Below are 23308 nucleotides of genomic sequence, written 5' to 3' on the forward strand. Positions count from 1 at the left end.
CAGCATTGACCAGACGTTTTCAATTGGTGAGAGATCTGGAGATTGTGCTGGCCAGGGCAGCAGTCGAACATTTCCTGTATCCAAAAAGGCCCTTACAGAACCTGCAACATGCGGTCGTGCATTATCCTGCTTAAATGTAGGGTTTCGCAGGGATCGAATGAAGGATAGAGCCACGGGTCGTAACACATCTGAAATGTAACGTACACTGTTCAAAGTGCCGTCAATGCGAACAAGAGGTCGCCGAGACACGTAACCAGTGGCACCCCATCCATCACGCTGGGTGATACGCCAGTATGACGATGACGAATACACGCTTCCAATGTGCGTTCACCGCGATGTCGCCAAACACGGATGCGACCATCACTATGCTGTAAACAGAACCTGGATTCATACGAAAAAATGACGTTTTGCCATTCGTGCACCCAGGTTCGTCGTCGAGTACACTATCGCAGGCGCTCAGGTCTGTGATGCAGCGTCAAGGGTAACCGCAGCCATGGTCTCCGAGCTGATAGTCCATGCTGCTGCAAACGTCGTCGAACTGTAAGTGCATATGGTTGTTGTCTTGCAAACGTCCCCATCTGTTGACTCAGGGATCGAGACGTGGCTGCACGATCCGTTACAGCCATGCGGATAAGATGCCTTTCATCTCGACTGCTAGTGATACGAGGCCGTTGGAATCCAGCGCGGCGTTCCGTATTACCCTCCTGAACCCACCGATTCCATATTCTGCTAACAGTCATTGGATCTCGACCAACGCGAGCAGCAATGTCGCGATACGATAAACCGCAATCGCGATAGGCTACAATCCGACCTTTATCAAAGTCGGAAACGTGATGGTACGCATTTCCCCTCCTTGCACGAGGCATCACAACAATGTTTCACCAGGAAACGCCGGTCAACTGCTGTTTGTGTATGAGAAATCGGTTGGAAACTTTCCTCATGTCAGTACGTTGTAGGTGTCGCCAACGGCGCCAACCTTGTGTGAATGCTCTGAAAAGCTTATCATTTGCATATCACAGCATCTTCTTCCTGTCTGTTAAATGTCGCGTCTGTAGCACATCTTCGTGGTGTAGCAATTTTAATGGCCAGTAGTTTACTTTTCCTGAAAGATTATGTAGCGACACTACACTCCGGTTAGGAGGCAGCGACACTGTCCAGAGACTGGAGACGGACCAGATACAGGTTGTTTCCTTTTATTTACAATGGGAAGCGAACATCCCGGAACTAGAGTGATTTTGAGACCAGCTGTATAGCTTGCACATTGTGTATGGCTCGGAGAAACTCCGATGACGCACCGGTGGGTGCAGCCCGCACCAAAACAAAGCGCGCGGCCCTTTAACAAGCGCTGCAGGCCGCAGCGCGTGCGGCAAGGTCGCCTTCCAGAAGCGGCAGCGGTCGCTGCAGACGCGCGCGGCTGCAGTAGGGTCGCCGGTGGTGGGGGGTGGGGGGGGGGGGGCGGCAGCGGCGGCGGCGGTGACAACATGGCCAGTTCGGCCGCGGCTGCGTCCAGGAATAGAACGCCCGCTCGCGCCTCTGCCTGCCTGCGTACCTGGCTGCCCATCGCGTCGAGTGCGTGAGACTGACTGCGGCTGCAACCATGAGGTGCGTACGCTGGCCGCGCCTCCTCAGCTGTTCCGCTTTCTCTGGTTCCATCGTCCAGAGTGTTTTGTCCAGTAGCCTGCACGCAGTGCTTATTCGCTCCAACAGTCACCTCTCTAGTCCTTCCAGTGTCGTGTTGAAAACATAAAGACAGCTCACCATTTCCGGAATCGTCGATGTTGAATTAACATTCTAGGATACTTTCAAGCTGCCAGAAACTTGAACTTTCGTTCGTGTGGATGTTTGGAACCACCAAAACAGTACGGTCCTCAACCTGAAGATTGGTTTCAACATCGCGCTGCTTTATTACGTACGATCCTGTCGCAGCTGATGTGTACTTGCGTTCCTCCGCCTTTCGAACTGTCTTAACCAACAGATTGTTGGGAGGCCTACAATGGAGCGAGCATTCCAAACTACGGCGTAGCTCGGCACTTTTCGCCTACACAAGTTATTGTGAGAAGTAAAAGAAGTGATACGTGGCAAAAAAAATTCGTGCGATTGGGGACTGAAACAATGGACTGAGTGACACTTATCCATCAGCTACTGATCCCCTTCTGTTTCCAGTCTGCAGCGGCACAATCAGAGAATGAAGCTGCACGTGAGTGTAAACAAAAATCTGAGCCGCGTAAAGCATTCACTCGACATGCTTCAAGAAGTCGTGCAGAAAGCACTCGACCATATTATATACTGGGAACAGTACTACACAAATGCTGAACACGTCAGTTAATGAAACTTCATCAGCTGGTGAATGAATCACTAATACTACGGTTTTCGTACAAACCATCATCAGATACGAGATAAATCGAGCTGTACAAACGGACTAGTCGGCCGGTGTGACCGAGCGGTTCTAGGCACTTCAGTCTTGAACCGCGTGAGCGCTACGGTCGCAGGTTCGAATCCTGCCTCGAGAATGGATGTGTGAGATGTCCTTAGGTTAGTTAGGTTTAAGTAGTTCTAAGTTCTAGTGAACTGATACCCTCAGAAGTTAAGTCCCATAGTGCTCAGAGCCATTTGAACCATTTGTATAAATGGACTGAAGTTATATGTTATAACTGTCAGAGACAGACTAGTTTGTTAGCATCCACATACTACTTCAGTTCATTTGTACAACTCGATATGATATCTGATGATGGATTATTCCGAAACACGTAATACTAAAATCATTCATTCATTCACAATTGATGACGTTTTACTAAGTGACCTATTCAGCATTTCTGCAGTACTGTTCCAGTTGCGTAAAGTATTGCCGCTATATCGAAATTTACTCCATATGAACGCAGCTTACTACAGCGGTTGTGCATACAGTACAAAAGAATGCTAAGGTCTGAAGTTCCATCTGTGTTATTAGTGACGAAACTGTAGCCCAGGTACCCAAGCACTGGAAGGAAATTTTTCCTATTTGGAGGCTTCGCGTCAAATGATGCAAAGAAACGACGGAAAACCTAAGTGAAGATAACTGGACGGGAATATGAAGTCAAATTTTTGCAAATACGAGACCTTCGAAATTACTTATACTTCTGATTTTCTTTATTATCTAACTACTTGCTACAAGGTGAGCAAAGAGCAATTGGAAACTGTATTTTGAAAAATATGTTTTAATTTCGGTATCGGACTCACGGACTCATAGTTATCACAGCAAATATGACATTCTTCTCGCTAGTGATGAGAACTGTAACAGTTGAAGTAGAGGTGCTTGTAGGAAAGGCGATAGATAGGATCTTAAGCAATTACGGTGCGATTGTATGCATCAACTTCACTCTCATATACCTAATTATATATATCCAGGATTATGCTAACAATGTTTGAGCGTTGACGCGTAGGTAACAGAGAAGGATCAACTGAGACTTTCGAGGAAAGAAGATTAGGTTTTAACTTCCATTAGATGAGGGGATGATTAGGCACAGAGCGCAAAGTCCTATAGGACAAGAATGGGGAGTGAAGGGGACATGATCTTTTCAGAGAATCCGTCCCAGAGTCAGCTTTAAGCAATTGAGGGAGGCTACGGAAAATCTAAATGTGGTACCAGACGAATGCGCGTACATCTCGAACCGATTAAGATTTTGAGTTCAGTCCTATAATGTGTTGTTGTCTTCACATTATATGTAGCTTACACGTGTGTGGTAGTTCTTCTCCTGTTCTTTTGTGTTACAGCTGTCAGTTAATCTTGCAGTGTTATCAGTGCGGCGCGATATGCGTGGCAAAGGCACCGTTCTTCTTCAGACGAAGTGCACGGCTCGTGTTTCCGTTGCATGCTCCGGCTCAGTATTAAAAATACTTTTTATAGCGGGTAATTGCTTCGCCACATTAGCTTAGGGGCGTGCCGCTCGGTGACGTAGTTACCTGGTAGACCGGGAGAAATCACATAACTTCCATCCACGTCTGTAGACTTGAGACAGACACATCGTTATCTGAGGGCCGCTCCGAAGGACGCGATGTATACGAAGGCGATTAAATGGAGCCTTCGATACAGCTTTGCGAACTGTCGCCTTACAACCTAACTCAGACCGTGGGCAGCACTGTAGATCAGTACACAAGTAGCTCATTATTCTTAGGAAATAGTGAGTGCTATCGACAGGAGACCTCAAATTGACACCTTGTTTCCCATAAGGCGTTCCCATAAGGCGTTCCCATAAGGCGTTTGACACCGTTCCTAACAAGCGGCTGCTAATTAAATTGCGTGTCTATGGAGTATCATCTCATTTGGGCTACTAGATTCGTCGTTTCCTGTCGCTAAGTTTACAGTTCGTTGTAACTGACGGAAAGTCATTGAGTAAAACGGAAGTGATGTGTGGGATTCCCCAAGGAATAGTTATAGGCCCTCTGCCGTTCCTATTCTATATAACTGATTTAGGAGACAATCCGCGCAGCCCTGTTTAACTGTTTGCAGATGATTCTGTCATTTACCGTCTCGTAAAGTCATCAGCAAAAGCTGGCAATTGATTCTAAATAATGAAAAGTGTGGAGTAATCCACATGAGTACTAAAAGGAATACGTCAACTTTCGCTTAAACGACTAGTCACATAAACCTGAAGGTTTAGGGATTACAGTCACGAATAAGTGTAACGATCGCATAAACTAATGTTGTGGGGAAAGCGAACTAAAGAATGTGTTTTATTGACAGAAAAATGGCTCAAATGGCTCTGAGCACTATGGGACTTAACATCTATGGGCATCAGTCCCCTAGAACTTAGAACTACTTAAACCTAACTAATCTAAGGACAGCACACAACACCCAGCCATCACGAGGCAGAGAAAATCCCTGACCCCGCCGGGGATCGAACCCGGGAACCCGGTATTGACAGAACACTTAGAAGATGTTACAGGTCTGTTGAAAAGACTGCCTACACTACGTTTGTCCGTCCTCTTGCTGCGTGGCATGGGATCCGCATCAGATACGATTGACGGAAGGCATCGAAAAGTTCGAAAAAGGGTAGCTCTTTTTGCATTATTGCGAAACAGGGGAGAGAGTGTTGCGGATATGATAAGCGAGTTGGGGTGCAAGTGTTAAAGGCGTTTTTCGTTGCACGATCTTTTCACGAAATTTCAATCATCAACTTTCTCCCACCGCATTTAAGTGTTGGTTTGTTTTGCGGCTTGTCCGAGAGTGGAAATGTAGAGAAATAGTTTGTAGGTGGTTTGATGAACCCTCTAACGGGTACTTAACTATGAATTGCAGAGTAGTGATGTAGATGTAGATATGTTGCCCGAACTAAGATTTTGTATTCATATTCGTTGGCTTCGGCAACTCGCAATCAGTTTGTCACCCTTGAACCTGGGCTACGCTACGCTACGCTACAGTTTAGTCTGTCACCACAACCTATGCAAAAAAGTCAGTTTTGCGACTCGTTCTATTTGCAGAGATATGGTGTCGTATGCCACAATCACATTAAGTCACGGGAAAAAGGCGACGTCCCGTTATGGTCCGTTCGGATGACCATGCAAAAGTGCCATCAGCACTGGAATTCTATGAAAGGCGTGCTTGTGACTGCTCGTGACTCTGCTTCCGCGGACATCCCAGATGCGTCTCATTTCTAACTTACGTTGCTGCTGATAGCAGTCATCCGTAACAATTGTAGCTCGAGTGTCGCTATTGGCAACTGTCATTTTAAACATTTGTGACTGTAATGCTGGTCATATACACGATAAATATTCTCATTTTTAGTTGTTTACGGCACTACTAAACATCGCATAAATCGTGTAAACGATAGTCCGTTAGTCAGGGGTACCAATCAAGGATGTTTCGAAATAAATACAGGATCCGTAGTGTTCTTTTAAGTCGTATCTCTGAGTAGAGTGCCGATTTCGACGGCTATTTTTTTAAATGTGGCTTATTGGGTACTAAAGATTGCTATAACAAACAAGCTCTGATGTGTATAAAAAATAGACGATTATTTCCAAGAAGCAGCATTCTTTGGCAGTTGCTATTAAACATTTTAAAATGGTAACAGAATCAGACGTCAGATAGTTTTCCATAAAACTGTTTCGTGTAGTGGTGTCATACTGGGATGTCCAAATGCTGCGGTTCAATGAATAGTAATTTCTTGAACTTCAGAGCTAAAAGTATTTCTGCCGAGTCTCGACTAATGTTCTTCGTAAACTTCCATGCCATCTGAGACAGCTAGGAAAAAACGGAGATCTTAAAGCGATATCACCAATCTTTTGTTTCGATAACTTAATAGTAGTTTTGTTGCTTAGACAGAAACTTACATTTCGTTTGGACGATACCATCGTAAATGAAAACAGGTGTATTCTTTGAGATACAATAAACGGGATTGTCGTGTTCGAAACTATGCCGCAAATTTGCAAAATATTTGAGGTTATTGTCTCTAGAATATATCATTCCATCGATGTTTCTAATAAATAATGAGATAATACTTGAAAAATTCGGAATAATATTTCTGCTTGTAAACTGCACGGGCAAAAGCATGCGCAGTGACGTCTGCTGCTTGCCAGTACGTAGCTTCGATCAGAAGCCAGAGAGAGAAACTTGCTGCAACGTTGTGTCGAGTGTGACAACGGTGTCGCATGTTACGTGGGCATGCTGAAAAATAATTCATCCGAATTTTTTATATTAAAACTCTTAAAGCTATGTAAATAAATCAAACGTAATTAACATTCTACATCTTTACTATTCATGTCTACATATTTGCAGCCCTCTTCCGCTAGACGGCTCCGAACTGTAGCGTGTAACATAGCGGCGTGTAACGTAACAATATCGATGCGTGAGAAACAGCATGTTGTAATCGAGTATCGAATTCGAAGAGTTCGTCCACACACGGAGCACCCTCCCTTTCAACACGACAATGTCAGACCACACACGAGTGTTGCGACGTCTGCGACAATCCGACGCCTAGAGTCCACTGTCATCGATCACCCTCCATCCAGTCCCAGCTTGGCCCCATCCGATTTTCATCTGTATTCATACTTCAAAGAACACCTTCGAGGACTCCAGTTAATTAGTGATAAAGGAGTCCAAGCAGGATTTTTGGTTCCGGCAACAAAGTCAAATATTCCATAGTGACGGTAACAACAAACTGCAATTTTGTCATATGATGACATGTTGGAGACCGTGGCTGTTTTTGAAGACAAATGTTGATGGTGTAATGACAGCAACCAGCCACAAATTTACTTTGAATTCCTTTATTCAAAGGAAACCGTTACCGGTTTCGAATCGTTGCGATTCATCATCAGACGGTTTACACAGCGTGTAAATTTGTGGCTGGTTGCTGTCATTACACCATCAACAACAAACTGGTCTCTCTCTGGGAGAAATGGGTTCGTCGGCAGAGTGACGTTGAGAAATAAATATGCAGACATTAAGAATAAAGATGTATAATGTTAATAACATCTATTTTATTTAAAAATCTTTAAGAGTTTGCACATAAAAAATTCGATTCCACTATTTTTCTCCACGCACTCGTACAATGGCAAAATTTTCGGGCTTTGTATTGTGCGAAATGATTCGTTTTCCGTGAGAAAAAAACACAGCCATTCAATGTGAAATGTGTGCTGTTTACAGATGGTGCGCTTTTACTGGCAAAGTTGCGAGACAATGAAAATAGTAGGAAGCAGAACGTTGTTCTCCAGTGTCAAATACAGGGAAGAAGTTTGAGCCTGAAATGATGTCACAGGATTCTGTTCTGGGTTCATTGTTATTCTTGATATGTATCACTGATTATCCACAAAACATGACAGATGACTCAAAAACTTTCTCTTCGCAGATGGCAGAGGCGTTACTGTGAAAGACGTGGAACGTACTATAAATGATGTTACTAATGGCGTAGTTAGTAACATCCGCGCTTGGCTTTCAAAGAACAGATTAACACTTGAATGTAACCAAACGCAATGCATACAGTTTTTAATATGGAACTTTTCTAAAAGTGAATTTTTATTGTTCCAACGTGGTCAGTCAGTGGGTTTTTTGGAAGTACCACGTTCCATAGCTTGCGGAGAAACTGAATGATACTATCTTCACTATAAAATTAATCTTCGCTCTCCCTGACACTGAAACGCGGAGGCTTCTTTAGTTTGGTTACTTTCGCTATACAGGGTGATTCAAAAAGAATACCACAACTTTAGGAATTTAAAACTCTGCAACGACAAAAGGCAGAGCTAAGCACTATCTGTCGGCGAATTAAGGGAGCTATAAAGTTTCATTTAGTTGTACATTTGTTCGCTTGAGGCGCTGTTGACTAGGCGTCAGCGTCAGTTGATGCTAAGATGGCGACTGCTCAACAGAAAGCTTTTTGTGTTATTGAGTACGGCAGAAGTGAATCGACGACAGTTGTTCAGCGTTCATTTCGAACGAAGTATGGTGTTAAACCTCCTGATAGGTGGTGTATTAAACGTTGGTATAAACAGTTTACAGAGAATGGGTGTTTGTGCAAAGGGAAAAGTTCTGGACGGCCGAGAACGAGTGATGAAAATGTAGCACGCATCCAGCAAGCATTTGTTCGCACCCCAGGAAAATCGACTCGCAGAGCTAGCAGAGAGCTGCAAATTCCACAATCAACTGTATGGAGAGTCCTACGAAAAAGGTTAGTTATGAAACCTGAACGTCAACTACCCGAGGCGATGGATCGGCCGCCAGGCAGCCCGTGACAGAGCACTTCATCACTGGTCTCCAAGAAGCCCTGATCTTACCCCCTGCGATTTTTTCTTATGGGGGTATGTTAAGGATATGGTGTTTCGGCCACCTCTCCCAGCCACCATTGATGATTTGAAACGAGAAATAACAGCAGCTATCCAAACTGTTACGCCTGATATGCTACAAAGAGTGTGGAACGAGTTGGAGTATCAGGTTGATATTGCTCGAGTGTCTGGAGGGTGCCATATTGAATATCTTTGAACTTGTTTTTGAGTGAAAAAAAACCTTTTTAAATACTCTTTGTAATGATGTATAACAGAAGGTTATATTATGTTTCTTTCATTAAATACACATTTTTAAAGTTGTGGTATTCTTTTTGAATCACCCTGTATTTTCTTGTACGGTGCTATATTTTGGGGCAACTCTGTGCACCGACCAAAAATATACCTTACTGAGAAAATGGTAGTCAGACAAATCTGCAGTGTCAATTCACAAACTGGTCGCTATAAAAGTCGTCTCGAAGTTACAACACTGCCATCCCTGTTCCTTGTGCACCTGATGATTGTCTATATTCGCTGTTCGTAAGTGAGAATACGTTTAATGTATTTCGTAACGCCTGTAGTCGCCGCAGTGCCTGTTCCTTCGGACATGCATGCGTTTGCATGCATGTCTCAAGGAGCATTGCATGGTAATTCGGAATAATACAGGCACTACAATATTGTATTTATTCGCTGACACCGGGCAAGCGACGTGCAAGTAAAATGTCTCTTCTGTGCGGGAATATACATAATGGATGCATGAGTACAGCTTGTAGACAGATGGCTGACGACGTATGGATGTTTGGGTGTGGCCGGGAGTTATGTTCGGGTAGCCAAATAGTAAGGCGACCGCTCCAGATAAGTGGAAAATCCACGTTCGTGTCCCAATCCGGCACAAATTTTCAGCGTCGTCATTCCATTATACAACTGATTATTGTCCGTATTAAAAACCCCGAATATATTTCATGTTTGTTCCTTCGTATACTCCCTCACATTTTCTCGTGTTTTATTAGCTCTTTAACGCTTTTGTTTATAAATTTTCTAATTTACGTTCGGTAAACTATCTACTTGTAATTCCATGGCCAGTAAGCTTTGGTTCACATCGTCGAAGTTATAACATCTGAGAGGTATATAAATACATAAATGAATAGTGCTTCAACTTCGGAATAAAACCGATGCCCTTCTGCGTAGGTTGGACGAAACATTTACAGAAACTGTACGGTTGATGGTTCAAATTATATGACTTTTTCTTATGTTTCATTACAGTTTTGTTCGACGCAATAACTGAGATATTAGGGGCCGCAGGAATCGCGAATTATGACGGACATAAGACCTGTCAATTAGTTTCGGCTCTCAGGTTCTGCTACAGTACGCAATCAAACGCTATCAAACTGTCTTGGAGATTGATTTATTTTCCTCTATTTTATCTACATATATTTTTACGACACATTCACGTCAGTATTTCACAATGCCGTAAACAGTTTTGATAAACAGTGGTCATTCTTCAGGATAACTTGTAACATTGAGGAAACAACCGAAACCGCTTGCTGCATGTGTGTTTAATCTGAAGAGCCACACGCTAGTCGAAACTGGTTACGACATTGTGAAATGCTTATGTGATTGTGTCGTAAAAAAGTATAAAAAAATAAACGAGATAATTTTGTACATCATTCGTTACTGGCGGTGAGACATGAGACATATACGCAGGAGGAAGCAGTATTTTTTTTATCTTTCTTACTCTTCTAAGAATGTACATTCTCAGAATTTTAACAGTGGACCATACCATGATGCAGGGCGCCTGTCTTGCAGAGTCTGCCATTGGAGCTGGCTGCGCATCTCCGTGACGTTCTCGTGCTTACCACATGAACCTGTAAGGAAATGCGGTGCTCTTCTTTGGATTTTTTTCTGTTACCTCCGTCAGTCTTTTCTGGTACTGATCCCAGACTGACGATCAATATTGAAATACTGGTCTAACAAGTGTTTAGTAAGCTACTTCCTTTGTTGGTGGGCTAAATCTCCTTCCTATGAACCTCAGTCTGGCTTCTGTCTTACCCACGATTAGTTTTATGTGATCGCTTCACTTCATATCACTCCGTTCATTACTCCTAGATGTTTTATGGAAATAACTGCTTCCAACGATTGTTCTTCAATCGAGTAAGCCGGCCGGTGTGGCCGAGCGGTTCTAGGCGCTTCAGTCCGGAACCGTGCGACTGCTACGGTCGTAGGTTCGAATCCTGCCTCAGGCATGGATGTTTGTGATGTCCTTAGGTTAGTTTGGTTTAAGTAGTTCTAACATCTGGTGAGCAAAATGTATGAGACAGGAGAAATACCTTCAGACTTCAAGAAGAATATAATAATTCCAATTCCAAAGAAAGCAGGTGTTAACAGATGTGAAAATTACCGAACTATCAGTTTAATAAATCACGGCTGCAAAATACTAACGCGTATTCTTTACAGACGAATAGAAAAACTGGTAGAAGCCGACCTCGGGGAAGTTCAGTTTGGATTCCGTAGAAATGTTGGAACACGTGAGGCAATAATGACCTTACGACTTACCTTAGAAGAAAGATTAAGGAAAGGCAAACCTACGTTTCTAGCATTTGTAGACTTAGAGAAAGCTTTTGACAATGTTGACTGGAATACTCTCTTTCAAATTCTGAAGGTGGAAGGGGTAAAATACAGGGAGCGAAAGGCTGTTTACAGTTTGTACAGAAACCAGATGGCAATTATAAGAGTCAAGGGACATGAAAGAGAAGCAGTGGTTGGGAAGAGAGTGAGACAGGGTTGTAGCCTCTCCCCGATGTTATTCAATCTGTATATTGAGCAAGCACTAAAGGAAACAAAAGAAAAATTCGGAGTAGGTATTAAAATCCATGGAGAAGAAATAAAAAATTTGAGGTTCGCCAATGACATTGTAATTCTGTCAGGACTTGGAAGAGCAGTTGAACGGAATGGACAGTGTCTTGAAAGGAGGATATAAGATGAACATCAACAAAAGCAAAACGAAGATAATGGAATGTAGTCGAATTAAGTCGGGTGATGCCGAGGGAATTAGATTAGGAAATGAGACACTTAATGTAGTAATGGAGTTTTGCAATTTGGGGAGCAAAATAACCGATAATTGTCGAAGTATCACCAATTTAGTACTGGAGGGCAACGTGGAGGGTAAAAATCGTAGAGAGAGACCAAGAGATGAATACACTAAGCAGATTCAGGAGGATGTAGGCTGCAGTAGGTACTGGGAGATGAAGAAGCTTGCACAGGATAGAGTAGCATGGAGATTTGCATCAAACCAGTCTCAGGACTGAAGACCACAACAACAACAACAAAAACAACAACAACAACAACAAGTTCTAGGGGACTGATGACCTCAGATCTTGAGTGCCATAGTGCCCAGAGCTATTTGAACCATTTTCAATCGAGTAATCGTACAGTAATGTGTCTTTCTGCCTATTTATACGAAATACGTTACAGTCGTTTATGCTGAGGACCGATTCCCTATCCCTGAAGCAAGCTTTAATCCTTTGCAGGTCTTCCTGCATTTCGCTGCAATTTTCTAGCATTGTGACTTCTCTCTATAAGACAGCTTCATCCGCGAAAAGCTTCAGGGAAATTCCGACGTAATCTACCAGTCCATTTACACATGCTGTGAAAAATAGTGGTTCTACAGCAGCCCCTTTGGGTACCCTCAAAGCTAATTTAAGTCTGAGGATTTCTCTCCATGGAGCACGACATGCTGTATTCTGTTTCTGTCACACAGCTGGTCTGATGTTCTTCACACCTTGCGGAAGTCAAGCAACACGGCATCGGTCTGGGCGCCTGGCATCTACTGCGTTCTGGGTCTCGTGGACGAAAGGAGACAGATAAATTCCAAAAAAATGTTCAAATGTGTGTGAAATCTTATGGGACTTAACTGCTAAGGTCGTCAGTCCCTAAGCTTACACACTACTTAACCTAAATTATCCTAAGGACAAACACACACACCCATGCCCGAGAGAGGACTCGAACCTCCGCCGGGACGCTAAATTCCAGACGATCGTTGTTTTCGGAGCGGATGTTGATTCCTGCAGAGGAGATTTTCGGTCTCCATAAATGTCGTAATATCCGAGCATAAAACATGTTCCAAAATTCTGCAACAGACCGACGTCAGGCATATAGGCCTATAGTTTTGTGTGTCTGTTCGAGACCCTTCTTGAAAACGGGAATGATCTGCGCTTTTTTCCAATCACTAGCAACTCTTCGCTCCTTTATCGGCTTACGGTACACTTCTGCTAGAAGAGGAGAAATTTTTTTCGCATATCTTGTGTGGAATCGTACTGGTATCCCGTATGGGCGAGCGCCCTTTCCTCTGTTGAGCGATTTCAGATGCTTCTCTAACCCATTGCCACTTTGATGTCCTTTTGACGTTCGTGCGACAATTGAAATGAGGAACTACAGGGCTGCAATCCTCAGTGAAACAGTTATGGTCTCTGTCTGGGTTCAAAATGGTTCAAATGGCTCTGAGCACTATGGGACTTAACTACTGAGGTCATCAGTCCCCTAGAACTTAGAACTACTTAATCCTAACTAACCTAAGGACATCACACACATCCATGCCCGATGCTGGATTCGAATCTGCGACCGTAGCGGTCGCGTCGTTCCAGACTGTAGCGCCTAGAACCGCTCGGTCACTCCGGCCGGCTCTCTGTCTGGGGATAGGCGGAACATACTGTTAGTTTATAGAAGAAGGCGGAACGATCAGTTCAACAGTACAGAACGTTCAGACCAAGTTATGCAGTACTTTGTGTTCTGGCACGGTTTTGTCGCTCTGCGAATGCTCGCCTGCACACCACTAACGAGAGGTTGTGGCAAACTTCAAATGGGAGTGGCTCGGCCGTCCTACATTCCGCTCAGATTTTGCTTCCAGTGATTACCATGTTATCCCTTACACGAAAAATAGCTATCATCCCAGCGTTTTGTAAACGCTTCAAGATGCAGTCAAAGCCAAACCAAGGTTAAGATATTTTTTTGCGGCGAAGGAAATTATGTTGAAAAGTAGCCTGAGATTAACTTTAATATTTATACGGTTAATCATTACACGATTAGCGATTTCTTAGCACCCAAAGGAAAACTGCTTACTGAGATGCTGTCGCAGTAAACTTGCAGATCAAGTAAGTTCTTGTTACGTAAATACTGTATAAGCTGCTGAGACCACAGCAGCAAGAAATGTTGATATGGCTACAAAGTTTGATCGCAAGAGGGAGAGTAATTCTCGAAATGTGCGGTCTCACGAAAGCACTGTTGACTTTCAGCAGAATTTTTAAAAAATGTCGTACAAAATGTTCAAAAGTGACTTCGATGTGAAAAGCTTACATTAATCGTTGTATCTCTGACCGTGGAAAACTCTTTATTTGCGTTTGTAAGAACATTCCAATAAAATTAACAAACACTTGGTCGATACATAATGATTTGTGGAGTTTGTTAGGTTTCCGCAAGACATCAGGAAGAAATCTGTGGCCTAAAACGTTTGTGAATGATTGACGAGGGTGAGTTTGGCTAAACTTAATGCTGTAAGACAGAGTGAAAGACAATATTTTCTTTCATAGTTAAATGTCTCTGGGATCTACGCTGTCAGTGAAACTAAAGCTTCAGATTGCTCTTTTGGCGTTGTACTTCCTACTATTAGTAATTTTACCGATCTTTAATTTAATCAGTAGGTTTAAATTAATGCCTGCTTTAAAAACAAACGTAGTGCGTCAACGGTCTACACTTTTACATTAAGTGATGTATAATACATGGATACGAAATATCTACTCCTGGCAATAACAACTTAACATTTACGCTTTTACTTGTAAGCTATAGAGCACGTCTCCTAGCCAGCTATGTAGTTTCTACTGTACAGTAACAAACATACGTGACGATGGCTTACTTGAAATACAGACAAGGTAATTTTTCTCTTTTACGACCTCTCTCTCTCTCTCTCTCTCTCTCTCTCTCTCTCTCTCTCTCTCCCTCCCGAACATACCTCATAATTATAATCCTCCACGTACATGAAATGTACCTGTCTGTATGAATCGTAGAGTTCAATACTAATATTCCTGAGTAAGGAATACTAAACACAAAAGAATATAAACATTTACAGATAGATTCATAAATGCAAATGTGACCAGATGCTGTTTTGCACAGCCCATATTGAATGATAACATTCAAAATGTTCAAGTGTGTGCTAATTCCTAAGGGACCAAACTGATGAGGTCATCGGCCCCTAGACATACACACTACTTAAACTAACCTAAACTAACTTATGCTAAGAACAATACACACACACACACACATATGCCCGAGAGAGGACTCGAACCTCCGGCGGGAGGTGGCGCGCAATTCGTGTATGGCGTCTCAAACCTCGCGCCCACTCCGCGCGTCGATAACATTATTATTGCTAGAATGAAGTTTTCACTCTACAGCGGAGTGTGCGCTGATATGAAACTTCCTGGCAGATTAAAACTGTGTGCTGGACCGAGACTCAAACTCGGGACCTTTGCCTTTCGCGGGCAAGCGCTCTACGGACTGAGCTACCCAAGCACGACTCACGCCCCGTCCTCACAGGTAGGAGACGGCTGGCGGAATTAAAGCTGTGAGGACGGGGCGTGAGTCGTGCTTGGGTAGCTCAGTCGGTAGAGCGCTTGCCCGCGACAGGCAAAGGTCCCGAGTTCGAGTCTCGGTTCGGCACACAGTTTTAATCTGCTAGGAAGTTTCATTATTATTGCTGTTATACTGATTTCTTTACTTGATGAGGTGAGTAAAAAACTGTACCACACTCATTTCCATCAATAATGTAGATGCTTAAAGCAGTAACATAATAGTTTTTCTGCAAGTAATTCCTATTCTGGCAGGCATTTAGCGCGATCTATTTTTTCAATAACAAGTTGCCCCTCTAGAAGAAGTCTCTGATTCTGTCATACCTGCCGGCCGGTGTGGCCGTGCGGTTCTAGGCGCTTCAGTCTGGAACCGCGTGACCGCTACGATCGCAGGTTCGAATCCTGCCTCGGGCATGGATGTGTGTGATGTCCTTAGGTTAATTAGGTTTCAGTAGTTCTAAGTTCTAGGGGACTGATGACCACAGATGTTAAGTCCCATAGTGCTCAGAGCCATTTGAACCATTTCTGTCATACCACACCTCCAGTACCAACATTTGTTTTTCCTTTTTCACGTCCTTTATAAGGTAGGACGGGCTGTCGTAGACCACGTCCACTGTAGACTTCGATTATTTTCAGCCTAATCCCAGCGGAATGCGAGAAGGAAAAAAGAGTTCTCAACTGGGTTTGAAATCGAGGGAATTACCAAACCCTACGTCAAGCGTATAAGCAATGAAAACACCCCGAAATCCCTGGGGGGATTACGGCAATTTATAATTTATTTCTAGGGCAATACAAGAATATGAAGCGCAAGTGTTGGTGTGTGTATCAGACTAGAATGGATGACTTGCTCGAGTTTCAGTGTTTTCTGGTAATAAATGGAAACCGTTAAAATGAAAGTAGACTTCGGTGAAACAGACTACGGTCCAGCATGTGCTCGCCGTTTGCAGAGCAGACGGAAACAAAACTGATCTTCGAATAGTATGTTTACACTAGAAGATAAACGTACTGCCGCTTCACTGTCCAGGTGAAACCAAATATTTGAGCACAGAGGACAAAGAACGTTTCAGAACACTGTGGCTCCGGCATGTCATTCATTCTAGGGTGCTCCTCGATTGAATAATAGCGCCGACACCGTACCAAAGTTCAGCGCACTGGGGTCACCAGCCGGCCTGTGACCTCCGCCCGCTCGCACTTCGAACGGACACGCTGGCCGCTTCAGCGCAATTGCATCAAGAATCAGTTACGAATAAGTTGTTCCCTTCATAATGTTATGATAATAAGCTTTGCACCATTAAGCGACTCCTAATCAAGCTGCGGGCCTATGGGGTATCGTCTCAGTTGTGCGACTGGATTCGTGATTTCCTTTCAGGAAGGTCGCAGTTCGTAGTAATAGACGGCAAATCATCGAGTAAAATTGAAGTGATATCAGGTGGTCCCCAGGGAAGCGTCCTGGGACCTCTGCTGTTCCTGGTCTATATAAATGGCCTGGGTGACAATCTGAGCAGTTCTCTTAGGTTGTTCGCAGATGAGACTGTAATTTACCGTCTAGTAAGGTCATCCGAAGACCAGTATCAGTTACAAAGCGCTTTAGAAAAGATTGCTGTATGGTGTGGCACGTGGCAGTTGACGCTAAATAACGAAAAGTGTGAGGTGATCCACATGAATTCCAAAACAAATCCGTTGGAATTCGATTACTCGATAAATAGTACAATTCTCAAGGCTGTCAATTCAACCAAGTACCTGGGTGTTAACATTACGAACAACTTTAGTTGGAAAGACCACATAGATAATATTGTGGGGAAGGCGAGCCGAAGGTTGCGTTTCATTGGCAGGACACTTAGAAGATGCAACAAGTCCACTAAAGAGACAGCTTTCACTACACTCGTTCGTCCTCTGTTAGAATATTGCTGCGCGGTGTGGGGTCCTTACCAGGTGGGATTGACGGAGGACATCGAAAGGGTGCAAAAAAGGCAGCTCGTTTTGTATTATCACGTAATAGGGGAGAGAGTGTGGCAGATATGATACGCGAGTTGGGATGGAAGTCATTAAAGCAAAGACGTTTTTCGTCGCGGCGAGATCTATTTACGAAATTTCAGTCACCAACTTTCTCTTCCGAATGCGAAAATGTTTTGTGGAGCCCAACCTACATAGGTAGGAATGATCATCAAAATAAAATAAGAGAAATCAGAGCTCGAACAGAAAGATTTAGGTGTTCGTTTTTCCCGCGCGCTGTTCGGGAGTGGAATGGTAGAGAGTTAGTATGATTGTGGTTCGATGAACCCTCTACCAAGCACTTAAATGTGAATTGCAGAGTAATCATGTAGATGTAGATGTAGAAGTGATCCTTCGTTAGACGCTTTGTTGTATAGGCATTTCAGTAGTATGTCTTTTTTGTAGAGGCATTGAGACGAAAAAAAGACAATATTCGACGACCGGTTATCAGCCGAGTTCAGGTACTGCTATTATCTCAATTGAACACATGACTCAAGGTGTATTCTGTCTTGACTACGAACGCACATGAAGAGCTTCTAGATGAAAATTATGTTAATGGCAAAGAAGACTATGCAGTAGAGTACAGAAGCGGACAATGTGGCTATGTCCCCTAAAATAGTGAATGGCAAAACGCAAGGAGTCTTCAGCATATAGCAGTGCGAGGATAAAACAGATACGAGGATCTTAAAGAAAAGACAAAATTGAAATCGGTAGCACTTGTAAGAAAGAAACGCCGAGGCGTGGGTGTCTATAGAAATCATCAAAACGGTACCCATTATTCACCTGTAGCATAGTTATGTGGTGATATGTTATTCCTGAGTCTCTTGTTAGACTAACAACACCGTTTGCCGATCACAGTTTGGAAATGAATCTTGCTAAAAAAACGTTTACTAGTCTCTTTTCAAGAAAAAAGAGACTGGGACATTTTCTTTCTTACTGACACGGAACAGTTGAAGCGGTCAGAAGCGTTTTAAACTGTGATCGGCAAACGGTGTTGTTAGTCTAACAAGAGACTCAGGAATAACATATCACCACATAACTATGCTACAGGTGAATAATGGGTACCGTTTTGATGATTTCAATAGAACGCCTTCACGTGTGGCATCTATTTGAGTTCTTGTTCGTTCAGACTATTCATTACGAAATTATGGAAATCAACTAACCCGAAGTCCTAGTCATTATACTGCATATCTGGAATAAGTTGAATTTATATGTAAGACTTGCACTGTTCTATCTAGCAGTGATTTACCACTAGGAGGCTCCTGCTCGTACAGCATTTTGGTAATTCATCGTTTTATAACTTTGTAGTTTTATATAATTTTCTTTAATGTTTGTAGCCCTCTGATCAGACTTTGTATTTGACTTGTAGGTCTGTAGATGAGAACAAGCGTGGTCGAAATCGGTTACCAGAATAAATAAATTTGTGATCAAGACTGATTTTAATAGTAATTATTAAGTTGCACTTAGCCTGACAAATAAATCAAACGAAGTATGATAACTAACACTGCGTTAACAGATCAATAATTGACTCATAACAGACTGCATGCATGAAAAGCTGAAACAACAGTTGTCTACTCATCACCACAAAAGTAAAATCTTACAAAATAATCATTGACTTTTCAAGAGATTTTAATATGCTTATATAACTGTCAGTGACTAGTACTCGTATGGATTCACCTAAATTTGTTGTAATCATAGATGTACTACTAAAGTAATATGGGGCTGACTGCGTGGTATATATATAAAATGCCTATAAAATTAAATAATAAAATGACTTAAGGGAATTTCGTCTGTTCGAAGCAGAAAAAAATCTGATATAAGAGGAAATCTTGCGTGTGAATCTCCGGTGAGCAGTTGTACTCATAAACGTAGCATTGCTCTTTCTGGTAAACTGCAACATACAGTGGACATCAAACAGAACATGCATGATAAAAAGCATACTTCTTTGGTCTTGTGTGACAGGCCGAATTTTTATATCACTGTTTGTGCCTGTCTTCATTTTTTATTTCTACGGGGCGTTTTGAGCCCTGAAATCTTATTTTCAAACTCAGCTTAATGTCATTTAAATAGGGGACACATGTTGTCATATTTATGTCTGCGATCTGCGATGCTTCGACTCTGCCTTCGTAGCGAACATATCAGTGCTCTATTATGAACTCGTATGTGTTTTGCGATTGCGATCGCTACGTGCTGCAAAAAATAAAAAATAAAAAATACAAAGCGAGAGGAACCAGTGACAGGGGTGGAAAGAGGCTTGAAAGATGTTACACAGGGCGATTTTAACGTACTAAGAGAACTTGCAGCAGGGCAAGATGACTATCAGAATTTGGTAGGGATGAACCAGGAATCTTCTAACGAATTGGTCGCTTTTGTTTCACCTTATGTACACAGAAAAGGTGCTGTTCATATACTTATCGGATGTCAGATACACTGTTGAAAGCGATGTATGAACCTGTTATGTAGAGGATCGGTAGGTAGTGCTGTTATGTATTTTTTCAAGGTCAAGCTTCTGACATGAACAAATTAGCAGTTGCAATGTTATTTCCCCGCACTTTAATTATTTTTGTCTAATGTTTCTACAGTTGACTACTGAATAAGTATTAAAAATTTAATCAAACAACTACTTGAATGCATTTCAACAAATGCTTTCTTTCATCTGTCATTCCTGGTGTATTCTTATTCATATGGGGTCCCTGTGACGGCTGTTTGCATGTAGGCAAATCGCAAAGTCTCGCCCTTGCGAGGCGCAATATACTGCGCAGTACATTGAGCGTGCGTCAGTATTTTTGAAGCTCAGCAGGCTCTTTCAATATATTGCGCAAACCGTCAACATCGGCCTCAGACGGTCTGAGAGGCTGATAATCCCTTAGCTGCCGCCACGGTTAGTCATCAGTTACAAGATGACCAGCCACGCATGGTAGCAGCGCGGTCTGAGGCACGCGGCTCGAGTAATCCCTCAGGCATGTGTGTGTGTGTGTGTGTGTGTGTGTGTGTGTGTATGTGTGTGTGTTGCCGTTAGCGCAAGCTAGTTTAAGTTAGATTAAGTAGTGTGTAAGCCTAGGGACTGATGGCCTCAGTGGTTTGTTCCCATATGAATATACCACAAATATACCACCAAGATGACCAGTTTTCTGTCAACACCACTATCTTTAGACCTGTGGATTACCAAACGATCTGTCACGGCAGATGTGCCTCCATAAAACGCGTGCCGTCTAACTAGGAAAACACACATACACACACAGATATTACGCATCCTAAAGTCACAGTTCTCAGGTAGGCGTGATCATTGTTTGTAAGCAGGTAAGAGTCTGGTGGGAACGTAAACCGACCTCACCTGAGCTGTCGTTGCGGAGTGTGAGAGCAAGACATCGCCACTGGTCAACCACGGGCCTGTCTTTAGTTTATCAGGTGTACCGGAGATTGCTGCTTCTCTCCACGTGGTATGACGTCTTGAGGAGGGGAGCGGTGAAGGCTAGTAGCCGCTCATATCGCTGTCTTCGAAATCCGAGCCCGTGTAACATCTGACAATAGAATTAGTGTAACGAATAACACTGTAACGTTCACAGCTCTGAAGATGGTCGGATAGACCAAAATCGTTATAAATGATATCAAAACGTGACAGCAAATAAACTGTTATTACGTAATTTAGTTTAAAATCCAGAACCATTAGTGAAACATTTCATAGAAACAATTGCTGTTAAAAATATTGTATTAATATCTACATATTTAACGTGCAAAGAAAATGACAATATGTCACAGAGCGTACTTCACACACCACTGTCAGTTTCTCCCATTTTTATTCCAGTCAGCGAATAATGCGCAGGATGAACCATTGTTGGAAGCTTGCGTAAGACATCGATTTCTCGAATTCATGACCTTTTTTGCGAAATACATGTACGAGGTTTAGTTCATTTACTGACTTAATGTAAGAGCAAACCTTCTATCCATTTTCCATCATATAGGTACGTGACCTTGACATTCGTTGAACGCTTTAACCCGTCAGCCGAAAAAGTTTCGACACTGGATTGCCGCGCGGGATTAGCCGAGCAGTCTCAGGCGCTGTAGTCATGCACTCTGCGGCTAGTCCAAGCGGAGATTCGAGTCCTCCCTCGGGCATGGGTGTGTGTATTTGTCCTTAGGATAATTTAGGTTAAGTAGTGTGTAAGCTTAGGGACTGATGACCTTAGCAGTAAAGTTCCATAAGATTTCACACACATTTGAACATTTTTTTTGAGACTGGATTTATAAAAAAATAGAGAAAAGTTAATATGGTGGTGTTAATGCTTCAGGTGTTCTATAAACCATGTGGTTATAATTAAAGTGCAGCTCCTCACGGGTCCAATGTGGGATGTAATTATCATATGGCAGCGAAACTTTGTAGATATTCTAACGCGCTAACGCGGATCCTGTTTACATTGGAAAAAAATTAATTCTAATTCTGGGCACCAGGCGCAAATCTGACGCTGTGAATGCAAGAAAGACGAAAAGAAATTTTTCTATTTTTAATGGACTATGAACAAGACGTGGGCTTTAAGGTAAAAAAAGAGAGAAATGCGTAATGTTGATTTTATTATCAGTTAGTTAGTTAGTTAGTTACGTGTGCCATTGATCAGTCTCACGGTAACCGTCATTATGTGGAAAGTGTCAAGTGCATAATAAATGCACACATGAATCAAGGGTATTTTTGTTTTGTTTTTTTTTAAGCTTAAAATTTTTACTAGGTACCCCATTCCCGTAAATAACACAAAATGCCTATATTATACCTGTACATTTATTTATTCCTTTTCAAGAATCCATCTATGGTATAAAAAGCGTTGTCAAGGAGATATTTCAATTTATTTTTAAAACTGTTGCTGCTGTCTGTCAGACATTTTATTTCATCTGGTAATTTATCGAAAAGTTTTACGGCAGCATATTATACTGCTTTCTGTGTCACAGACAGGTTAAGTAGACGATAATGTAAGCCGCCGCCTGGACAATTTGTTCAGTATGAGACGTCGACGAGAAGCTGCGGCCTGAAACAGTTGCTCGAAGCAATTCCGGTGAAACTTGAGCAACGAGTTCCTGTATACGGCCTTCAGATTAACTAGAGAACGAACATGTCCCTGCTAAACGTGTTCTGTTAGATATGCCCAGAACCAAAAGCCACATGAACACGAATCAGGTCATCTTGCAGGCCATGCATCTGGAAAACCTCTGGAGATAAGACGTTCGTGGAATGTTGCATTAAAGTGGATCTTTCACTGGGCAAGCGATATGAGATGTTGCCCCATCTTGCATGAAAACAGAGGTTTCGCCACAGCTGCGCTCTTTGAAAGCAGGAGTCGCGTGCTGTAGAAGGAGGTCCCGATAACGTGCAGACGTCACAGTACACTTGATAGACAATCTGCGTGTGTTCTCTTCAAAGAAGAACGGACCGAGAATAAAGGTGCTTGTGAATTCACGCCACTTAGTCACATAGGGCGAGTGCAGTGGCCCTTCGTGCCCACACGCTGTTTAACACTATTCAGAGTTCAGGAGCTGTGTGTATTCACCGCACCCTGTAGTGGAAAATGTGCCTCGTCACTCCACACAATAACGCCCGATCAGATGTCATCAACTTCGATCCGTGGCAGAAACCGAAGAGCAAATTCATAACGTCGCTGCGGATCATGAAATTTCAGTTGCTGTACTGTCTGAATCTCGTACATGTATCAGTGTAAGCCGCGCGGGATTAGCCAAGCGGTCCTAGGCGCTGCAGTCATGGACTGGTTCCGGTTCCGGTTCTCGCTTCCCACGCCCGGGTTCCCGGGTTCAATTCCCGGCGGAGTCAGGGATTTTCTCTGCCTCGTGATGACTGGGTGTTGTGTGATGTCCTTAGGTTAGTTAGGTTTAAGTAGTTCTAAGTTCTAGGGGACTGATGACCATAGATGTTAAGTCCCATAGTGCTCAGAGCCATTGCTGGTTCCGGTGGAGGTTCGAGTCCTCCATCGGGC

The 23308-nt window shown here is 42.9% G+C and overlaps 1 protein-coding gene across 1 annotated transcript in view; it reads left to right on the forward strand.

Moving 5' to 3' along the window:
• The first annotated feature begins 1486 nt into the window (after positions 1 to 1486).
• The window catches only part of LOC126162716 (leucine-rich repeat-containing G-protein coupled receptor 5-like), a 381094-nt gene continuing 359272 nt past the window's right edge, over positions 1487 to 23308 (forward strand). The window contains exon 1 of the mRNA XM_049919375.1: positions 1487 to 1602. Coding sequence (XP_049775332.1) covers positions 1598 to 1602 — 5 coding nt within the window. The 5' untranslated portion in view covers positions 1487 to 1597. The remainder of the gene's footprint in view (positions 1603 to 23308) is intronic.

This window comes from Schistocerca cancellata, chromosome 2, assembly GCF_023864275.1.
Source record: "Schistocerca cancellata isolate TAMUIC-IGC-003103 chromosome 2, iqSchCanc2.1, whole genome shotgun sequence".
NCBI classification, from domain to species: Eukaryota; Metazoa; Arthropoda; class Insecta; order Orthoptera; family Acrididae; genus Schistocerca; species Schistocerca cancellata.